At 33.3% G+C, this 24,367-nt stretch overlaps 1 protein-coding gene across 1 annotated transcript in view; it reads left to right on the top strand.

Annotated features, from left to right (window-relative positions):
* The window catches only part of CCDC102B (coiled-coil domain containing 102B), a 693,652-nt gene that overhangs the window by 430,950 nt on the left and 238,335 nt on the right, over positions 1-24,367 (top strand). The window contains exon 7 of the mRNA XM_043976186.1: positions 10,202-10,305. Coding sequence (XP_043832121.1) covers positions 10,202-10,305 — 104 coding nt within the window. The remainder of the gene's footprint in view (positions 1-10,201; positions 10,306-24,367) is intronic.

Below are 24,367 nucleotides of genomic sequence, written 5' to 3'. Positions count from 1 at the left end.
TTTTGGATATGTTTTCAATATTAACAACTCTTTTAACTAAATGATTATTCTATGTATGACACAGGAAGGTTTAAAATCTACAAGCTCATTTTTAAGGGAAAATATTTTAAAATTCAATTTTAAATATTCTTGACTGTGTTGTTAAGTTCTTTAACTAAGGTGTCAGATTCTTTGTTCTCACATTGTAAAATTGTATCCAGCAGTATAGTTGTTGCCATGAATACTGAGATCAGACATTTCCATTCAGAAATTATTTTAAGTAAGTTTCATGGATAATTTCTGGGGGAAGATAATTCTAAAGTCCTTTAGTGGAAAATTCTCCATAATCATACAGCCATAAGCCTAGAACTATCAAAAATATAGAATTCTTAAAAACTACTTTAGAGAAATTAAATAATTTATTGGATTTGACACATAGGCACAAAAAGCACAACTCAAAAAAATTGTTACGTTTCAAGTCTCACTTCTGAATAATGTAATAAGAAAGATACAGTTCATTTTGGGAACGTCTTTCAGGTTATCTTTTAACTCTCCTAAAAACAATTCTCCGGGTTTACCCAGACAGTTCAGGACTAAAGTAGGAAGCCTAACACAGTGTTTAACACATAGTAGCCACTCAGTAAATACTAGGCAAATGAATGACTTGTATAAGTCAAGTTTTAAAGTAGAAAGTGCATTTGAAGAGAGAAGGTTTTGTTTTGCTTTGCTTTTCCCCTTCTTATTATTCCATCTACTTTGACCAGTACCCTGTACTGAAGGGAAAGTTACGTTGAGCAATATCCAGATTTATTATTATTGATTCTTCATTATCTCTCCATCACCTTTTCCTCTCCTTTTTCTTTTTTTTAACTTCCCCTTTCTTTATCTTTCTTTTACATTTTCTTTTCTAACATTTCCCCCATCTCCTTCTAAGAAGCTAATAAATTGCAGGTAAAACGAAAATCATAGGTGTTCAAGATCATTCCAGAATATCATACTTAATACAAGATTCCATTGAGAACATTGGTAGAGGACTTATACAGAATTTCATAAAACAATCTAAATTAAAACACTATGTAGATTACCTGCTGTCTAGGGGAGGCGGGAGGGAGAGGAGGGAAGGAGAAAAATCTGAAATTGGAAAGCTTGTATAAACAAAAGTTGAGAACTATCTTTACATGTAATGGAAAAAAAAATAAAATACTTTATTAATTTTAAAAAAATACTATGTGTTTTCATATGAAAAGAAGAGTATAGAATAGAGATCATTCTTCAGTCAGGAAGACCCAAGTTCAACATTGTCTATGAAACATACTGATTGTATGACTGCACAAAGCATTCAAATTCCCCGAGAATTTAAACTGCAGAAGAGTTGCTCATCTGCATTATCAGAGGAGTTCTCTCACCAAAATACCATACACCAACAATTTTGGATGTTTCTCTGCACACATAAAGAAACAAAATAACAGCAACAATTAAAAAAAATTTTCTTTGTTATTTCTAAGAAAATGTAGAAGTAGATGAATATGGGAAGAAATCTATTTTGGATAAAGAATGAGAGAGCCTAAACTTTCATAATCTACACAGAAACCTAAGACCTTTATATCACTGATTGTCTTGAGAAAAAAAGAATGCACTAGATATGGCAAGCAACAGTATCATCACAAATATGAAAGTATGTATATTTCAATGGATTACTGATGCGAGTTACTCCAAGTTTACCAATATTTTCACCACATTTTTCCAAAATTTCACCAACATTTTAGCAACATTGTCACCAAAAAAAAACAGTTTCTCTTTTTAGTGAGAATTAGATATGAAACAAATTCTTCTTTGTTTTGAATGTTATAGTTCACACACAGGTTAATCAAGAAGGTATTTTCTCCTTAGCTTTTGGAAGAGAGAACATCAGCTGATGTTTGAATAATTGAAGTCCTTCATTATTATTATATCATGCCTCTGCATCAGGGTTATGATTCCTTCCCAAAACTCTTCATCTATTTCTTCTTTCAGTACCACTGTCCTGTAGCATGGATCAGTGACAAAACCATTTCTACTTCCTGCCCTTAATCATCCCCCAAATACTATCCACTATCTCTTCCAACTCTGATTCCTAGATATTTTTAATGCTACCTCAATCATCTATCACCTTTTACCTATTTTTATTTCTTTTGATTAAAGCATGTTAATATACATAGAATGTATCAAACTCATTTTCAGTTATGCTTATAAATCAAAATTTCTTGCCTGCAATTAAAACTTTTGCTTCCTCTTTATATTTGCTTAAACTTTGAACATTTGTGTGGATATTTAAATTTAAGTCCATACAAATAGACTATAACCACTATAACCTCTCTCTCTCTTTCTTTCCATATATATGTGTATGTATATATATATATATATATATATATATATATATATATATATATATAATGTGCGTGTGTGTGTGTATGTGTGTGTGTATGTGTGAAAGAGGTAATATCTTCTTTGAGGAAAAGCATTAGTCAGACCATTTTAAATTAAGAACCTTTGTTCAGATATTTACATTCTAGGGGAAATTATTGAATTTTGATTAAGCTAAATGTAGGCATTAAGTAACTGGAATTGTTACAAATGGATTTTTAAAGATATCTGGCTAGGACACAAAAAATGGTAAAATTTATTCTGACTTACCTGTATTACAAATGAATTGGTGACTAACATTGTAGGTTCTAAAAGCTTGAAACTTGAATCAAAGACAGATCTTATATTCTTTGCAAGAATGCTTTGGTGTTGGGATTTATCCAGGTATCCAGAGGCAAAGAATTCGCAGCCCAGTGCTCTGACTAAGAAACATCTTGCTTAGGTCCCTCCCTGTCTAATTGTGAAAGCAGACATCTGTTGTGTGTTAATTGAGCAAAGATGAAACAGGGGAGTAAAGGCTATTAGTCAGTTCCCCAGGTATTGTATTTGGGCACTCTTCTGTTCAGAAGCTGAAATGAGAGGGATAAACATGAATGCCATGCAATGTTGAAATAACAGCATTATTGCCTTTAAAACTAATAGATGAATAGATGCCATTTTACCTTCTTAAATATAGGACAAAACATCATTCATTCAGTCCATAAATATTTTATTTTTATTTATGAAGGTTAAAATGCATTTTATAATGTAGGGCACTCTTAATGAATATAAGAATTAGAATTATTATAAATCATTGATAACAACTTAAATTCCCCTCACATTCTGTCACTCTTATCCATGTGAATGTTTTCATCCATGAAAATGCGTGGTCTACATCTGCTTTTGATCTCGGTGAAGATACAGGACCAAATAGCCTCTGGGCATCAGAATGGCCCAGATGCTGCACCAGTGAAAGCTCAAAGTGAGTTTTGAGCTCCAATTGTCACATTCTGTCTACATTTTGATTTTTTTTCTCTTTCCAGACTGTCTGTAATGATGTCCCAATACATGACTGGAGAGTCAAAAGGGGGAAAAATGTTTACAAATCCTTGCAGAAAACTTGAAAATTATACCTGATGGTGATGATATGGATAGCTATCATTTATTTTTGTAGCTCCTACATTTCAGAAAATATCACTTATCCTCTCTCCAAAAAGAACCATCCCTTGCAACTAAAAATAAAAAGAATGAAAAAATTAATCAAGTCAAACTGCATTTTCAGTATTCCACATGCATAGAATTTCACCTGTGAAAAGAATGGAAGGAGTTTCACACTCTCATATCCCTTCTTCAGAGCAGAATTGGACAATTGCAATTACAGTGTTTAGTTTCTTTTGTTGTTCTTTCCATTTACATTGTTTCAGTATTTGTGTATTTAATTACCCTATTTCTTCTTACTTAACTTTATATGTTATTATGTCTTACTTATATTTTTCTATAGTTTCTATAGTTTTCAAAAAATAGTTCAGTAAAATTAATGTAAACATTAAAATCCACTCTCATCCTCCTTATAAGGAAGGAAAAGATTATTTACTCATATCTCTTAATTGGGAAAGCATAATCATTATAATTTCCAGGGTTTCAAGCCCACCTCTGACTCTTTTATGAGAAATATGGGAGGGTTTTCCCCCACCCAGGATCAGGGAAATATAGATGTGGGTTTTTTTGTTTTGTTTTGGGCAGGGAAATGAGGATTAAGTGACTTGCCAGAGTCACACAGCTAGTAAGTGTTATGTGTCTGGGTCTGGATTTGAACTCAGGTTCTCCTGAATCCAGGGCTGGTGCTTTATTGACTGAACCACCTAGGTGCCCCCTCTGACTCTTACTTTTATGATTTTGGGAAAACAAATCACTCTCTCTGTGCTTTATTTTTCTCATTTTATAAAGAAGGGTTGAGACAATGGAAAGATATGCTTAAAATGTTATTAATGTGGATATGGATTTGCCTAACCATCAAATTAGTAGCTATCTTGCCCAACTCTGTCAATAAAATTGATAATCTAAAGGAAATATATGAATATTTACAAAAATATAAACTGCCCAGGTTAACAGAAGACAAAATAAAATACTTAAATAAGCCCATTTTAGAAAAAGAAATTGAAAAAACAATCAATGAACTCCATAAAAACAAACTGTCCAGGGGCAGATTTATAAATGAATTCTACCAAACATTTAAAGAGCAATTAATTCCAATACTCTATAAACTATTTGGGAAAATAGGTGAAGAAGGTGTCCTACCAAATTCCTTTTATGAAAAATATATGGTGCTGACACCTAAACCAGGAAGAATCAAACCAGAGAAAGAAAATTATAGACCAATTACCCTAATGACTATTGATACAAAAATTCTAAATAAAACATTAAAAAAGATCATATCAATTTATCAACAGGATAATATACTACGTGGGATTTATATCAGGAATGCAGGACTGCTTCAATATTAGGAAAACTATCAGTATAATTGACCACATCAATAGCAAAACTACCAGAAATTATATGATGATCTCACCCGATTCAGAGAAAACTTTTGAAAAAATATATTCCTATTAAATTCCTATTAAAAATATTTGAGAATATAGGAAAAAATGGAGCTTTCCTTAAAATGATAAACAGTATCCATGTAAAACCAGCAACAAATATCAGATGTAATAGGGATAAGCTAGAAGCTTTCCCAATAAGATCAGGGGCAAAATGAGGATGTCCATTATCACCACTATTATTCAATATTGTACTCAAATGTTAGCTTTAGTAATAAGAGAAGAAAAAAATGAAGGAATTAGAATAGGCAATGAGGAAACGAAATGAACACTTTTTGCAGATTTTATGATGGTATATACAGAGATTCCTAGAGAATCAACTAAAAAAATTATTTGAAATGATTAACAACTCTAGCAAAGTTGCAGAATATAATATAAATTTAAAAAAAATCAGTATTTCTATACATTTCCAGCAAAGCCCAGTAGCAAAATACAGAAAGACAAATTCCATTAAAAATAACTGAGGACAATATAAAATATTTAGGAGTCTATCTTCTAAGACAAATCCAGGAACCAAATGAACACAATTACAAAATACTTTTTATACAAATAAAATCAGATGTAAACAATTGGAAAAAATATCAAATGCTCAGGGGTAGGCCAAGCTAATATAATGAAAATAACAATTCTCATTAATTTAACTTACATGTTCAGTGCCATAAAAAACTACCAAAATTATTTTATAGAGCTAGAAAAAATAATTTTAAAATTCATCTGGGAGTAGAAAATGTCAAGGATAGCAAGGAAATTATTAATGAAAAAAATGCAAAGGAACGTGGCCTAGTCACACCAGATCTAAAATTATATTATAAAGCTACAATCATCAATATTTTTTGGTACTGGCTGAGAAATAGAGTGAAACAGGTTAGGCACACAAGAAAGAGTGGTAAATAACTATAGTAATCTGTTTGATAAACCCAAAGAATCCATCTTCTGGGATAAAAACTCACTATTTGACAAAAAAAATGCTGGGAAAAATGGAAAATAGTATGGTACAAACTCAGCATAGCCAAACATCTTTTACTGTAAACCAAAATAAGGTCAAAATAGGTACATGATTTAGATGTAAAGGGCAATGCCATAGGCAAATTAGGAGAGAATGGAATAGTTTTCCTTTTAGATCTATGGAGAGGGGAAGAATTTATGACTAAAGAAAAGATAGTGAATATTATGAAATGCAAAATGGATCATTTTGATTACACTAAATTAACAAGCTTTGGAATAAACTGAAGCAGTACAACCAAGGTTACAAGGGAATTGGAAAGCTGAGAAAGAAATTTTGCAGTCAATGTTTCTGGTAAAGGCTACACTTCTCAAATATATGGAGAATGGAGTCAAATTTGTAAGAATACAAGTCATTACCCAATTGATAAGTGCTCAAAAAATATGATCAGGCAGTTTTTAGATAAAGAAATCAAAGCTATCTATTGCCATATAAAATTTTTTAAGTCACTATTGATTAGAGAAATGCAAATTAAAACAACTTTGAGGTAACACCTCAGCCCTATCATATTGGTTAATATGACAGAAAAGGAAAATGATAAATGTTTGAGAAGTTGTGGGAAAATTGGAAAAGTAGGCATTGTTGATTGAATTGTGAACTGCATTCTGGGAAGCAATTTGGAACTATGCCCAAAAGATAATAAAATTGTTCATACCTTTTGATCCAGCAATACCATTACTAAATTTGTATACTAAGGAGATGAAAAGAAAAGAGAGAGAAAAGGATCCACATGTACAAAAATATTTATAGCAGCTCCTTTTGTAATGATAAAGAATTGGAAGTTGAGGGGATGATCATCAACTTGGGAATGGTTGAACAAGTTGTGATATATGAATGTAATGGAATAATTTTGTGCCATAAGAAATGATAAACAGGCAAATTTCATTAAAAATAAATTTAAAAAAATGGAAAGACATATGAACTGATACTGAGTGAAGTGAACAGAATCAGGAGAATATTACACATAGTAACACCCACATTATGCTAGGATCAACTATGATAGATTTAGTTCTTTTCAGCAATACAATGGTCCAAGACAATTTCAAAAGACTCATGATGGAAAACGCTATCCACATCCAGAGAAAGAACTATGGAGTCTGAATGCAGATTGAGGCATACTACTTTCCCTTTTATTGTTGTTTCTTTCCCTTTTGTCTTTATTCTTCTTTCACAACATGAATAATATGGAAATAAGTTTAACATGATTGTTCATATACAAGCTATATCAGATTGCTTGCTGTCTTGGGAAGGGGAAAGGAAAAGTGGGGAAGGAAAAATATTTGGAACTCTAAATCTTACAAAAAAGGAATGTTGAACATTATCTTTACATGCAATTGGAAAAATAAAATACTACTAAGTAAGAAAAAGAAAAAACAACAACCATATAACTTAGCCATTCTTTAATTAATGAGTACCCATTGCCTTAGCTTTTGGCTTCTTCATACTTCAAATAAGGATATAGATATAGATATAGATCTATATGTATACATATGTGTATACTTATATAGTCTATAGTGGCACATGTGTGTAATCTTTAATAATTCATATATATGTGTGTACATATGTGTATATATAATGATTTAATATATAAATACTTTAATTTTTCATAAGCCTAGCAGTAATGTCTCTGAGTCACAGGAAGACACTAATCATAGTTTATGATTGCCTTTAAGGATTCTTGAACCAAACTTATAGTTCCAACAATAGCATGTTAATGTGCCTATCCTCCCATAATTATATATATGTTTTAAAAATCTTTGCGTATAGGAGGATTTTAGGTAAATCCCCAGAGTTGTTTTCATTCACCCATCTCTTTTTATTAGTAACATGACACCCATACAACAGATTTATTAGGCTGCAATGGCTCCATATTACTTCTAGGATCAAAGATAAAAAATCCTCTCTTTAGTTTTCAAAATTCATAATATGGCCCCTTTCTATCTTTCTATTTTTTTATACCTTAGACCCTCCATGTATTCTGCCACAAGTGACACTGGCCTTCTTTCTGTTCTTCACAAATGACACCCATACTTCACACTCTCTCCTCTCTTTATCTTTACTCCTTGTTTCCTTTAACTTCTATATAAAGAGCCACCTCCTGCAAGTACCTAAACCCTCCTAGTGAAATTATTTGTCTGTAAATTAAGTAATGTCATTATCTCAGAAGGTTCAAAATTATAAGTAACTATAAACACTAGAAGAAAATTAGTGGAATTAGTATGGAAAAGTGGAAGGAGTTATAGATTATGAGTAATTAAGATATATGTATATGTATATATGTGTGTGTGTGTGTGTGTGAATGTGTATGTAATTAATACTATTTAACAATCTGGAGGTAAGGTTCCAGTATTTTGGATAAATTTTGTATGTAATATTTATTGGAAAATATAGATGAAAAATTCATATGATGGGAAGTATGATGATTAAAAATATCAAAGAAATAGTACCTGGGTAATTTAATCACCCAAGTTGATAGCTGCACAATAGTTCCCACCTAGAACTGGTTCAGGAAGGCCAAATCTCATCAGTAACATCCTTCAGCTTATCTAGACAAATAAGTCTGTCCTCACTCAAGGCTCCCTTTGTGAGCTTGTCTTGGCTTTTGCCTAATATAGAGAGATTTGATGGAATCTCTCAAGGAGAACCCAACATTTTGGAGTGGAGGTGGGAAGGGGGTGGAGAAAGGACTTAGAATTTAAGGGAGAGGGGCAGCTAGGTGGTGCACTGGATAAAGCACAGGCCCTAGATTCAGGAGGACCTAAATTCAAATCCGGCCTCAGACACTCGACACCTACTAGCTGTGTGACCTTGGGCAAGTCACTTAACCCCCATTGCCCCACAAAAAACAAAACGAACAACAACAAAAAGGAATTAAAGGGAGGTCACTGGATCCCCCAAGATATTTATTATTAATAATTACTTCTCACAGAAGGCATGGAAGGGCAGGAAGATGAAGAATATGACCACTCTGATTGGATGACATCTTTCTAAATTTCTTCTTATGAATTGTAAACTTGTAACTTCTAAATTTCTCTATATGTTTTGAAAACCTATTTAATCTCCAAAGATCCCAGTTTTCATATTTGTAAAATGAGAGGGTCAGACTAGATGAACTTTGAGGTCCCTTCCGTCTTTATATCTATAATCACGTGGTTATATGCAAGTCAATTAAAAAGAAAGATCATAAGGTAGGATTTATCTATCTGTAGGCCTTCAATCACACACACACACACACACACACACACACACACACACACACACACACCCAGAACTACTAAATATGTTATCTTTAAGAACTGGGTGACACAGTAACCAGAGTACTGCAAATGAAATCAGTAAGATCTGAGTTCAAATTTGACCAGACACTTACTCATTGTGCAACATTAGGTGAGCAAGTCAAAACCTTTGTTTCATTTTTCCCATCTGTAAAAAGAGGATAACAATAACACCTATCTTAGAGGTTATTAAAAGTATGGAATGAGATTCTATTTATAAAGTATTTTGCAGCCTTCTCAGCATAATGTAAATATTAGCTATCATTAATAATGTTAGTGGTATTATAGATTTAGAACTGTAATGAATCAAATAAGTAATTTTATCCATAACTCTCATTTTTATAGATGAAGAACCTGAGTTTCTAACAGACTAAATAACATGTACAGAGTCACATAGATATTAAGAGGCTAGGACACAATTAGGACATAGGTGTTCTGACTCAAAATCCAGAGTTCTTACACTATATCATTCTAATAATTCCTTGATTTTCAATATTAAAAACAGTTTCAGTTAGAGAGCAAGATTCCATCCCTTGATTGATTACCAAAAAGCTCTGTGAACTAAGGTTCCCATGCCTTTAATTTATGAATTTACTCACCTAAGTCTCAGTGTTTTTTTTCATAAAAGGAGATTAGATGAGGTGATCACTAATATTCTTAAGCTCTATAATATTATTACTTATTTTATCTTAAGAATTATTTGTAACATAGGCAGTCTGACAATGTTATATTGAAAACAAATTTTTAAAGTGCTCAGCTTTGTTTTAAGTAATGTTAAAATGATAGAAAAAAAACTAATTTCAAGCATACCCCAGATACTGAATAATCTTCAACCTTTCACAGTTAACATAAGAAACATTAAATCACCAGGTTTTTCTCATTTTAAAGTGAAATTTACCTTTTGGGGGGTAGGATTCACTTTTTGGGATCACATTAAATCAAACATATTCCACCTTTGGTTTTAGCTCGACAACGCAATAAATCAGATTCATAAACTCCAGCGATCTCTGGATGAACAGATAGAAATGAATGATAATCTACAGATTCAGCTCAATTATCTACAAAGCAGGTAATGATGATTATACTATATCATTTTGTTCAGCCTTGAATCTGTGGGGTTCCGAGATTCTCTTTACTTCTGGATGTAATTATGTTTCCATCACTCATGTTTAAAAACAACAACAACAACATTTTTTCTTATTTTCTTACATAAATATTTCTTAATGAGAGTTACACTTCATAAACTGGGGATATTAGTGGAGGATATTTATAGACAATTATGACATGTTTATTTCATCAGAATGTTGGACTATCAAGATGTGATAGGACAAGGGGGTAGCTAGGTGACACAGTGGATAAAGCACTGGCCCTGGATTCTGGAAGACTTGAGTTCAAATTTGATCTCAGAGATTTGATACTTACAAGCTGTGTGATCTGGGCAAGTCACTTAACCTTCATTGCCATAAAAAAAATATGTTAGGAAAACAATATGATACAGTGATACAGATATTGTCTTTGGAATAAGAGGACTAGTGTTTAAATCCTGACTTTGTCATTTATGATGCTTATGACTTGTGCCTCTAGTAATCTCAATTTCCTTGTCTGTAAGGTAAAAAGGTTTGGCTAGTTGATCTCTAAGATCCCTTCTAGCTCTATATTTATTATCCTTTTATTACCTAAAAAACTTCTCAATCTTTGGCTTTCCTAGAAAATTTGGAAAACTGCAGGTTTCCATTTTTCTTCTGGTTGATTTATTTTTTGGTCAATAGAAATATAAACTCTTCCATTAAACATTTCTATGAGAAGATTAGCCTTTTGTTATTCCAAGTTCTCAAAATGTTTTGTAGATCAAAAAATAAGTGGGATCTAAGAGAGTTGATATACAGACACAAACACATGCAAACTATATCTTTATCTCTTTTTCAGAGACGGGACAACAGGCCCAAATTCATATACCATAATGACTTGCATCTATGACATGGATCAAATGGAAAAAAGAGGAGTATAAAAGTACTATGACTTATAAGGAACACAGGCTTTGCATTCTTTTCAATTTAGGAATGCTTGAAAAATTATTTGCATATGAATGTAATGGAATATTTTTGTGTAATAAGAAATAGCAAATGGAATGATTTCAAAGAATCCAAGGGAGTCATAATTGATGGAGAGTGAAATGAGCAGAATCAGGAAAACAATATGTATACATACTAACAATATTGTAAAAAAATAAAATAGTTTAGAAAGACTTGAACTACAATCAAAGCAATAACCAACCATGTCCCCAGTGGATCTTTATGAAGTATGTTACTCAACTTGTCAAATAGAGATGAGGGGTGGAAGGCACTAAAGGAGACATTCATGTTTGGACATGCGCACTATGTGGATTTATTTTACTTGACTACAGTTATTCATTAATAAGGTTGTCTATATTTTTGAGATGGAGGAGACTGGAAGAAATGGTAATGCAAAGCATATACATACATATATTTTATGCGTGTATCCAAAAGCAAACCTTATAAAACAAACTCATGGTTTTATGTACAATCTTATTTTGACACTCTAAGTGTGCTCATTTTGGGCTGTTTCTTCAGTTAAGAATGAATATATACATTATATATGTGATGTATATGTATACGTATGTGTGCACATGTGAATGTATATGTGTGTGTATATGTATAGATGTGTATGTTAACATATGTATAAAGAAATGTAGTGTGTCCACAGAGAGAAAGACCTTTGGAGTTTGAAAACAAGTTCTGATGCTGTCACCCAATAGCTATGTGGCCAAGCACTAGTCACACCATTTCTTGTAGAAATCATATAACTTTCACAACCTAGATCACATGTTTATTGTGAGCAAAGTGTTTGTAAACCATAAAGCATTGTACGTATGTATTCATTTATTTTTATAGAGTTATTGAAATATTTTTGAACAAAAAATGAAGCTTTTATCAGATGAATTTGCTTCAAACATTTTTACAGTAATTACTACTATTTCCCTCCATCCTATTCCCTCCCTATGCATTTATTCTATTATGAATTTCCTTTCACACTGTCCCTCCTCAAAAGAGTTTTGCTTCTGACTTGACCCTCCCCCAATATGTTCATACTTTTATCAACCCCCACACCCCTTATCCCCTTCTCCTACTTTCTTGCAGGGTAACATAGATTTTTATACTCAATTGAGTGTGTATGCTATTCTATCTTTGAACCAATTCTGATGAGAATAAGATTCATTCAGTATCCTTCACTACCCCATCTTCCTCTCCACTGTATAAACTTTTCCTTGCTTCTTTTATGTGAAATTTACCTCATTCTACCTCTCCCTTTACCTTTCTCCCAGTGCATTCCACCCCTTCCACCCCATTTTTTTTTTGTGGGGCAATGAGGGTTAAGTGACTTGCCCAGGGTCACACAGCTAGTAAGTGTCAAGTGTCTGAGGCCGGATTTGAACGCAGGTACTCCTGAATCCAAGGCCGATGCTTTATCCACTGTGCCACCTAGCTGCCCCCACCCCATTATTTTTTAAAGATATCATCCCTTCAGATTCAACTCACACCTGTGTCGTCTATCTACATCCAACTACCCTAATATTGAGAATGTTTTTATGAGTTGCAAGTATGATCGTTCCATGTAGGAATGTAAAGAGTTTATCCTTTTAATATCCCTTATGATTTCTTTTTCCTGTTTACCTTTTCATGCTTCTCTTGAGTCTTGTATTTGAAAGTCAAATTTTCTATTCAGCTCAGATCTTTTCATCAAGAGTGCCTGAAAGTCCTCTCTTTCATTAAATTTTTAATTTTTCCCCTGAACAATTATATTTAGTTCTAATGGGTAGGTGATACTTAGTTGTAATCCCAGTTCCTTTGCCCTCCAGAGAATCATCTTCCAAATCCTCCAATCCTTTATTGTAGAAGCTGCTAAATCTTGTGTTATCCTGATTATGACTACACAATACTTTAATTGTTTCTTTCAGGCTACTTTCAATATTTTCTCCTTGACCTGGGAGCTCTAGAATGTGGCTATAATATTCCTTGGAGTTTTCATTTTGGGATCATGTTCAGGAGGTGATTGGTGGATTCTTTCAATTTCTAAATTACCCTTTTATTCTGGGTTATCAGGGCAATTTTCCTTGGCAAGTTCTTAGAAAATGATGTCTAAGCTTTTTTTTTTTTTTGATCATGGCTTTCATTTAGTCCAATAATTTTCAAATGATCTCTGCTGGATCTATTTTCCAAGTCAGTTGTTTTTCCGATGAAATAATTCACAATTGCCTTCTGTTTTGTTTTGTTTTATTTTTTTCATTCTTTTGGTTTTGTTTTATTGTTTCTTGATTTCTCATAAAGTTATTAACTTCCATTTGCTCAATACTAATTTTTAAGGAGATTTTTCATCTTCAGTGAGATATTGTACCTCCTTTTTGATCTGGCCACGTCAGCTTTTCAAGGCATCATTGCCTCAGTGGCTTTTTGTACCTCTTTTACCATTTGGCCTAGTCTATTTTTTAAGGTGTTGTTTTCTTTAGTAATTTTTGTGTCTCTTTTACCAAGCTGTTGACTTTTTTCATTATTTTCTCACATTATTCTCAATTCTTTTCTTATTTTTTCCTCTACCTTTGTTACTTTTTTTTTCAAAGTCCTTTTTGTGCACTTGTATGGCCTGAGACCAATTCATATTTTTCTTGAAAGATTTGGATATAGGGGCTTTTACTTTGTTATATTCTTCTCAAGGTGAATTTTGAACTCTCTTGTTACCATATTAATTTTCTAAGGTCAGAATAGTTTCTGCTGTCTGCTCATTTCCCCACCCTATTTCTTGACTTTAACTCTTTGTTAAAATAAGACTCTGCTTCCAGGGTGGAGGGAACACTATCCCAGCTTCGAGGGTTTTGTGTAGCTATTTTAAAAGATACTTCTAGACTTCTAGGAACTTATAAGTTTTTAGCTCTTCCAAGGCAGTCTGACTTTTTAAATCTTTTTTTAAAAATTGATATTTACATAGAATTTCCCCCAAGTTACATGTAAAAAACACCAAAGATATTTCACATTGATTTTTTAAAATTTTGTGTTTCAAATTTTCTTCCTGCCTCCCTCCTCAGCCCTCCCTAAGAAATCAAGAAGTTTAGGGGCAGCTGTGTGGCACAGTGAATAGAGCACCAGCCCTGGAGGCAGGAGGACCTGAGTTCAAATCCGGCCTCAGACACTTGACACTTACTAGCTGTGTGACCCTGGGCAAGTCACTTAACCCCAATTACCTCACCAAAGAAAAAAAAGGAAAGAAATCAAGAAATTAAGAAATTCAATATAAGTCATACATGTGCAATCATGAAAAACATCTTTACATTAGCCAGATTGTAAAAGAAAACAGTCAAAATAACTTTAGAAAGAGGAACTAACAAATAAAATTATATTTCAATCTGTATTTAGATACCATCAGTTCTTTCTCTGTTGAGGGTTTGCATTTTTCATACTTCTTTCTGATAGTATGCTGCTTATCATTTCTTTCACAATTACTATAACAACTGTATTACCCTCCATCCTATTCAACCCCTTGATATTTACTCTATTTTCTATTTTCTTTCATCAAAAGTGTTTTGCTTTTTACTGTCTCCTCCCCCAATATGTCCTCCCTTCCTTCATCTCTTCCTCCTTATCCCCCACCCCTCCCACTTTCCTGCAGGGGCAAGATATATTACTATACCCAATTGAGTGTGTATGTTATTCCCTCTTTGAACCAGTTCTGATGAGAGTAAGACTCACTCACTCCCCTGTTCCTTCCCCATCTCCCCCTCAACTCCTCAAATCTGCCCTTAGACACTTACTAGCTTTGTAACCCTGGGCAAGTCGCTTAACCCCAATTGCCTTAAACATGCAGGGGCATCTCCAGTTATCCTGATACATATCTTGCCACTGGACTCAGATGGCTCTGGAGGAGAGAGTGAAGTTGGTGACTTGCACAGTCCTCCGTTATTTAAATCCAATTCAGTACAAGTCAAGACAATTATAATCTAGGATCCTTAAAAGGAAGGACTATGCTTCTTTTTAATCTATGTATCTCTAGCACATGATGCATTACACTATGAATAGCAGATATTTAATTTTAAATGTTAAATTATTTGCATTATGGAAGACAAGGAAATTTACTTTTCAACAAACCTATAAGTCACTACAAATTAAACAGGAAACAAGAATTCAAAAATGGGATAATTAATTGGGAAAAAAACAAATAGCATAAACATCAAGTAAGAACAGAAAGGTTAGGTATAAGAATTACAGGAAGAGATTTGGGGGGGGTCATACTGAATCTCCCCTGTACTAACAGGACATCAGAATGGAAACAATCTAAGAAATTATATATTCTAATGTCATCTTTTGATAGATGATAAAACTTTATCCTGGATATGGTAATTGATTTATTGAAGATCCCAGAGAGTAGTCTAAACTCAGTATGTACTATTTACTGATTCTTCAAAAAGAACAAAACCTTCACAGATAATTTAAGCTCTCTGGGAAAAATTCTACCAGGAATACTGATATTCTTTCATTTTGATTATTGTGCCCAAAAAAGCTGTTAAAAAAGGAATGCTATATAGCTGTGTGGGGGAGAACTATATTTAGAACACAAATACCTGAATTTGAATTATGTCTCTGTCATTTATTAGATTTGTGATCCTTTGCAAATCACTTAACTTTTCTTGGCTTCATTTCTTCAGTCTATAAAATTATAGTTTTTGGACTGGATGACATCTAAGATCACTTCTGGTTTTGTAATTTAAACATTCTGTGATTCTTTTTACTAATTTACTGATTTTGAATTATTCCTTATATCTCAGTGATGCAAAAAACCCAAACTTCTCTAAAGATAATACATAGGCAAATCATCCAGGATGTTTTGTTTTATTTTATTTTTTAATGGACAAACTGTGCTAAAAGTAGAATACATGATCATACATAAATAGAAACCATTGCAGGAAAATGGATCATGGGAAATTGTAGGAACAGTAGGCATTTCTTTATATCCAGATCAAAAACATCATCTTTCCACTAGTTTGAGAGAATCGTTAACCATTTTATCAGGGTAGAGGGGACAGGAAAGAATTATGGTGTAGATTTATCTCTGTTGCAAGACCCCTGCTGGCAATTATTAAAATCATGGTAACAGAAAAATAAAGTCTATAAACCATCTAGACTTGGGCACAGATACTGATAAATTTCTTACTTTAGAAAATCTTTGCTGTATTTAAGAAGTTTTATACTCTCTAAATTAACCTTTAAAAATGTCAAACATTTAAAAATGGTCATGTCTAAATTGGCTAAAAGTAGAGGGAATTAATAAATGTGATGAATTGCTATATCTTGGCCTTTACTTAAAATTACTTTTAATTCACCATTTTTGCCTGGGTGTCAATATTTCAGACATGATGCTTTTGTTAATGCTGATAAACCCTGTCAAATGACCTAATCCCAGAGAAAGGAAGCAAGCTGGGAAGAAAGCATGGATAACTATAATTCAGACAAGACAGTTATACCAATAGCCTTGAATCAATGTGAGAAAGATTTACAGTATTCTGCTGAGACCCATAATTATGCTTTGTAGTCAATAAAGTGTTAAGAAAATATAATCCACATGCACAGAGTGACTTTAAACTCCTTTAATCTCATGTTCATGGAACCTGAAATAATGTTAAAGGGAGAAAATTGTGAATTTTGCTTAAAATGTTTCCATTTACTTATTAGTCATCAGAACATTTTGAAAACTAATGAATTATAAGAAACAACTCTTCCAGTTTACCTTTATTTTTAATAAATAATGTGTCTTTTTAATTGTAGTATCCAAAGCCAAATTAAATCACATTTACAATGCACAAATCAATATAAACTTAGTTATATCATCAAGTGTCACTTGTGTTGTCAACTTAAATGTCAATAATCTTTATTTATCATAATTCATTTATGTTAACATTCCATGTTTACAAGTGCAGTACCTTAAGAGAATTGGGGGTGTTTTACTCAGTTTTTTAAGATAAAAACAAAAATCACCTTCTGAATCTGTGCATGGTATTGCTTCCTGTCATTCACCTGTGCCCCATCTCCCTCTCCTGGGTGGCTTTCTGACCTTAGTTTCAACCTCTTCTGAAGCTCTTTGTATTGATCTTCTCTTTCTATCTGCTCTCTTTACTAATTGCAGTTTTTCTTTGACCTTCCCCAGCCTGGAAATCCCACTTTGTAGTAGTAGCAAACACTTCACCACAAGCATTACTTCCATCATTTCCTGTCCCAAGTGTCTAAATTCCTGACCAAAGCAAACAAACAAACAAAAACAAAACAAACAAAACAAAACAAACAAAACCCAAGCCTCTCACCTCCTGTTTTGGGAGTATGTTTTGCCCTGGAAGAAGGAAGTTTCACCATTCATGGTTAAATGATATGTATTCTGGTTTCACACCTGCAGTTTTTTCTTTCCTTGGATTACAGGTTGTTCTGTATCACCATTCTTAAATTATCGAAGAACTCCTTCTTGTGTGAAACCACCTAGAAATTTAACAGTTTTAAATTTAGAAATGTTATTTACATACTGTCAACTGGGACATATTTTTAAAAATTTTTTTTTGGGGGGGTCTATTCACTGAAACTGCAGCTGTGGTTGCTATAGGTCAATGAAATGTTACTGGGCCTTTAACACTCCAAGCTAACAGTTCATAACAATTGATGTTGCAACAGTAAAATAGGCTGTTGAAAATAAACATGGAACAAAGCTTCCCTTCACTGCACAGAGCCTGAGACTGACTCTATATGACTTTCCTTGTTGCCTTTAGAGAAGCCAGCCATGAATTACTGAGGGAGTCATTTTTATAAAACCTCCTGAAGGATGTCTGGCCAGCATCTTATCATTTTCATTCTCTATTTAATTTCTCACCTTGAAAAATAAAGTCTAAAAGATCAAAAAATAAATGTGAACTGAAGAGAACCAGAGATACATCCTCTCCAGATATAGTAACAAGCTGAATGAGTAATAGTGGATTTAGCTCCATTCCATACATCATTACTTTGACTTTTTCGACTACTTCTATTTATTTTTTTCAATGTCGCAAGTGAGCCATAAAAACCTAACCAGAATGAAAATACAAAATGTAGTTTATCCCTTACTAATAATGTATTTAGGCTAAAATTGCTTGAGATTCCAGGTGTTTGCAATAGATTCAAAAATAATATATTCAAGGGGACAGCTAGGTGGTGCAGTGGATAATGTCCTGGCCCTGGATTCAGGAGAACCTGAGTTCAAATGTGACCTCAGACACTTAACATTAGCTGTGTGACCCTGGGCAAGTCACTTAATCCTCATTGCCCTGAAAAAAAAATCTGCAAAATGTTTTGTTCACATCTGTGAGGTAGTCATGGGGAGTGATGCAAATAGAATGTGAGAAAATAATTATTAATAATGGATTTCTTGGGGAACCCAGGGATCAGTTTCTCAGTGCTTCCCCTCCCCTTCACTCCAGAAAGTCCAGTTTTGGGGAAACTTCCAAAGATCTCAGGGACAAAGCCAAGGGAACAAAAGAAATGGAGACAGACTCTTTTGTCTAACTCAGTGAAGGACTAATGGTATCAAACCACACTCAGTTGATGGACTTTGCCTTAAGCAATTTGAGGGAGGGTCTTTTCCCTGATGTCATTTGTAGAGTTTATTTTAATGTAAATCACTTTCTTTTTCTTTTTCTTTCTTTCTTCTTTTTTTTTTTTTTTTTAGGGGCAATGAGGGTTAAGTGACTTGCCCAAGGTCACCCAGCTAGTTAGTGTCAAGTGTCTGGTGCCGGATTTGAATTCAAGTCGTCCTGAATCCAGGGCCAGTGCTTTATCCAATGTGGCACTTGGCTGCCCCCATTCTTATTATTTCTTACATCTTTCTCTGATACCACAATACATCTTATAAAGGTCATCATCAAATCTCCTCCAGAATATTGCAATAACCTTCTAATTTTTATTCTTATAACCAGTTTCTCTATCTTCCATATGCCAAATTGATGATCCTAAATCAGGGGTCTGAAGTCCTATGATGAAGAAATTGTAGTAGCTTCCCTTTGCCTATGAGTCAAATACAAGTTATGTTGTCTGACATTCAAAGCCTGTCAAAAATCTGACTCCAGAATTTTTTCCCGGGCCACTCACACACTTCTACTCCTCATGCACTCCATGGTTCAGCCAAACTGGCCTATTTTCTGATTTCTATTGATATTCCATTGTTTATGCATGGGCTTTTGCACTGGCTGGCTCCCATTTCTGGAATTTTCTTTCTCCAAGTTATTTATTTTGAACTTTTATTCAAGAACTAGTTTATGTATCATCTTTTTCAAGAGGTTTTCCTTATTTGCTCAGTTGTCCCTTTGTCACTCTGACCTTTTATTTATTTTTTGGGGAGTGGGAGGAGAATGCATCCTGAATTTGCTTATGTGCAAAAATGTTGTATTCCTTAGAGTAGGTTCGAAGTTCCTTTGTACAAAGAGTAAGGTTTTACTTCTGTATTTGTATTCTCAGTACACAGTAGGAACTAAACAAATGTTTGCTTGTTGATTAATTGGGAAAAGTCCTGGGTTTAGCATAAGAAGTTCTAATTTTAATTTTCTCCTCTGCTAATTACTAAGACTTTGATCTAGATACTTTTATCTTTGTGCTTCATTCAGTTTCCTCACTTGTAATGTGTGAATAATCATAATCACAATTCCTAACTTATGGTGTTATATAGAACATACTTTGCAAACGATAGGTAAGAGTGAGTTTTTAAGAAATTGTTTTTGTTTTTTTTTTTAAACACAGTCCCTTTTTGACCATATATTTATATAAATTCAGCATTATAAGCTTCTATAGCAAGTAAGGCTATAAATTTGTAAATAATAATAATACTTTCATTTTAGGGTCCTTTTTCAGCAGTACCAAAGAAAATAATGGTAATTATAGCTACACATTTGTTGGCATTCTCCTCCCTTTGCACAAAACATATCATATATATTATATAATTTAGCATTCATTAAAAAAGCAACTATGATCAAATAGAGGAGATAGCACTCTGTACCCTTTGCAAAGTTCATAAACCTGAGGCTTATAGAGATTGAGGGTGTTTGCAAAATGACACATATATTAAGTAGAAAACTTGGGACTTGAACCATGGTGTTTTGATGCCTAAGAAATTCAGTAAGCGTGGCTTCTACCATTCCACTCCGTAGTCCAACTGGCAGGTTCCTCATCCTCAGTCTAAGACCTCCACTAAGTAAGTTAATTCTCAACAATGGTGCTTTGAGACCTCTTTGACAACAATGATTGACCACTCCAAGTTTCATCCATCCCTTTGGGGCTCTTTAAATTGTTTAGAGGATGCTGTAGTTACCCCACCCCTCGTCTGTTTTCAGTAAGGTAATTATGTCTGCCACAGTTCTTCTAAGGTCTCTTTCTTGCCCTGTAAATCTTGAGCAAAATCAGTTAGTGCTAAAATCACTTATCATTCTCATTTTGGTCCCCAGTGTTTTCTTTTTCAGAAAATTTCTTACATTGAATGTCCTACACTCCTCTATTAATCACAACCCTAACTCTTTTTTCCCCCATTATGTTGTGGCCAGTTAACTTCCTGGAATTTCAAAGTGTCCTGGATAAACTGAATAAATTTGAAATATGTGTGGTGGTAAGAGTTAGGCACATCAATACCATTTTTCAGAGCATTGCTTATAAATGCTTATTTAAATGTCAGAATTACCATATAAATTATGAGTCACTCAATTTTAAATTTATTCTCATTTTCCACACTTAAAGTCCACCCCCTCTTCCATAAGCCAGTTATCAAATAAGAAGCAGCTTTGGGAAGTTATACCATGCAATATCAGTTTTGGAAATGCAATAGCAGGCCTGCCTGATTTGGAAAGAAATGTGAACTGACTTGTAGGTTACTTTCTACAAATGCATGTCATTTATCTATCAAAACTCTGCTGTGAATTAGTAGAAGTAAAATGATGGATTGTGAAAATGTGCTATGTTCAGGAAACCTGCTTATCTGTACATAGTACTTTAATTCCTAACTAAATGTTAATCATGCCACCAAGGTGAGAATAGTTTTCATGCATTGTGTAGTCAGGTAAAACACATAGTCATAAAGCTGAGGTCAGTACCAAATTATCAAAGTGATTGTTGGCTTATTGGCAAGCAAAATTGTGGTGTTGTGCCAAAATACTTTCCCTTGGATTTTTTCCTTCCATTCTACATCCATTCATTATCTATCATGAAAAAATCTCCATCCTAGGTTGTGAAGAAAATCATTCAATCAATCAGTATTTAAGAGCTTTCTATGGTACAAGAAATATGCTAGGTTCCTAGGAGACAAATATAATGAATGTTGGTACATTTCACAGAAAGAAAGAGATTAAATAGAAGGTGGCTTTGAGAGAAAAGGTGACTTCAATTTTGAATATTTTTAGTGTGAGGTGTGTATAATAACTAGGAAGAAATACTTAAGTCACAACTTCATTATATACTTACTGTGTGATCTTAGACTAATTTAACTTCTCTAGTTGTCTAGGTAAATTTCTAAGAAAACAAATTGCATTCAGTGATAAATAGCTTTTACATCCTTAAATTCCCTATTTCTATGAAATTATACATTTAGTCCCCATCCTATTGGTACATCCTAGGTGAAAATACCCGGCAGGTAGTTAATGGTATGGGACCACAGCTCAGGAGAAAGAATACTTCTGAATTTATAGTTTTATGAGTCCTCTGTATAAACACCTTGGGCCTGATGAGATCACCAAGATGAAGTATAGAAAAGGAACAAAAGGTCCCAGAACAATACAAAGTGGACAGGATATGGATGAGAGTGATAGGAGGAGATACCCGGTTAGGAAAATGTACACAGTAGAACAATGTAGTCATCAAAATTAAGAGCTGCAGAGAGGTCAAACAGAATGAAACACCCCCAAAAAAGAGATCATTGGTTTAAGAAATCAATGCTAACTTTGTAGAGTGGAATTTCAATTGAGATTGCAAAAATATAAGAAATGTAAAAAAACTAGTTGGATTGGTAGAGAGAGAGAGGGTAGACAAGATCAAATGAAGGATTTTCATCCACCACCAAATTATTCTTGCCTAAACTGCAGGTAATGTTGACTCTGGTGCCCCAAGGCCCATGAAATTACAGGAAGGTGCATAGTGAAACAACAGTAAGATTACTTGCAGAAGCTTCCCTTACTTTGACACAGCTAAGCCGTTCTTCAAATGCATAAGGTGACATTTATGTACAAATAAAACAATAAAACCTATAGTTCTTTTTGACCTTTAGGCTAAGAATTGGACAAAACAATTTCCTCAGATTAGTATTAGCCGACTGCTAATCATTTAAGAGACAAAGGCAATTTATTGTACTGAAATAATTGATTCAATACTATCTGGATCACGTACAAAAATTAATGCAATATTCTTAAGTAATTAATTCATTTCAAAGAAATAGCTATGAGAATTTGCTTCACTGTATAAAACAATCTCTGAACTTCTAGAAAATAGTCAGTATACTTGGCAGAAAAGAATCAGAGGTAGAGATCAAAGCACCACAGGGCAGAATAATAATGCGTCAGTAGATTCTAATGATTCCACCATACATTTATGAATCAATGGTTTGTAGTAATGATTCTCCCCTTCATGCTATGAAAAATACAATTTATGAAATTTAATACATGCATGTATTTATGTGTATATATACATATACATGTATATGTATGTATACACACACACACATATATATGTATAAATTCTTCCCTCTTAAAACTAATTCTGATGAGTGAACTTAAGCATTTTCCCCTTCTATAGTAAAGAATCTTCCTTTCATGCTATTTTAATGTGAGTAATTTCCCCCATTCTACCTCTCCCAGTGCATCCTTCTTTCTTAATCTTTCATTTTTATAGATCATCCCAACATAATTGGCCCATACCTGCATTCTCTGTCTATGTAGATTGCTTCTATCTGCCCTAATAAGGATTAATTTCTTAGGAATTAGATGTATCATCTTCCCATAGAGGAATGGATACATTTTAACTTTATTAAGTTTTTATGATTTCTTTTTCATGTATACCTTTTTATGATTCTCTTGAATCTTGTGTTTGAATGTCAAATTTTCTATTCACCTCTGGTCTTTTCATAAGGAATGCTTAAAAGTCTTTTACCTAATTAAATATCATTTTTTTTCTTCTGAACGATTATACTTAGTTTTTCAGGGTAGGTTATTCTTAGTTATAATTCTAGCTCCTTTGCCTCCCAGAATATCATATTTCAAGTCCCCTATTTCTATAACATAGAAGCTACTAAATCTTGTGTGATACTGACTGTGGTTATACAATATTTGAATTATTTCTTTCTGACTACTTGCAATATTTTCTTTTTGACTTGGGAGGAATAGCATTTCATTGTAATCTTCCTTTAGCTTTAATTTTTTTTCCTATATTAGGGCAGTTTTTCTTGATAATTACTTGAAATATGATATCTAGTCTCTTTTTATCATGTTTTTCAGATTATCCTATAGTTTTGAAATTTTCTCTCCTCAATTTGTTTTCCTGGTCAGTTGTTTTTTCCAATAAGATATTACAAAATTTCTTCTATGTTTTCATTCTTTTGACTTTTTTCTTTTAAAATATGTGTGTGTCATTGTTACTCTGCACGATGTTCTTCTGATTCTCTTCAATTCACTTTTCTTGAGTTCATATTTTCCTTGCTTTTTCTGAAACCATTCTGTTCATCATTTCTTAGCAGAAAACTGTATTTCTTCACAATCACAAACCACAACTTTTTCAGCCTATCCCCATTAAATGCCCATCCCCTTAAGTGCCATTTTTTTTGCAACCACAAAAGAGGCTGTTATATGTATTTTTGTACAAATATGTCCTTTTCTTTGATGTCTTTGGGATAGAAAGTTACTAGTTATTGCTAGGCCAAAGAATATGGACAGTTTTATAGCTTTTATAACATGGCTCCAAATTGTCCTACAGGATGGTTGGAATAGTTCAAAACTCTACCAAAAAGGAATTTTTGATCCATTTTTTTCACATCCCCTCCAGTATTCATCATTTTCCTTTTCTGTTAGGTTAGCCAATCTGATAGGTATG

The sequence above is a fragment of the Dromiciops gliroides genome, chromosome 1 (genome assembly GCF_019393635.1).
Source record: "Dromiciops gliroides isolate mDroGli1 chromosome 1, mDroGli1.pri, whole genome shotgun sequence".
NCBI lineage: Eukaryota > Metazoa > Chordata > Mammalia > Microbiotheria > Microbiotheriidae > Dromiciops > Dromiciops gliroides.
Note: the sequence above shows the minus strand (reverse complement) of the source record. Positions and strands in the feature narration are given on the sequence as shown.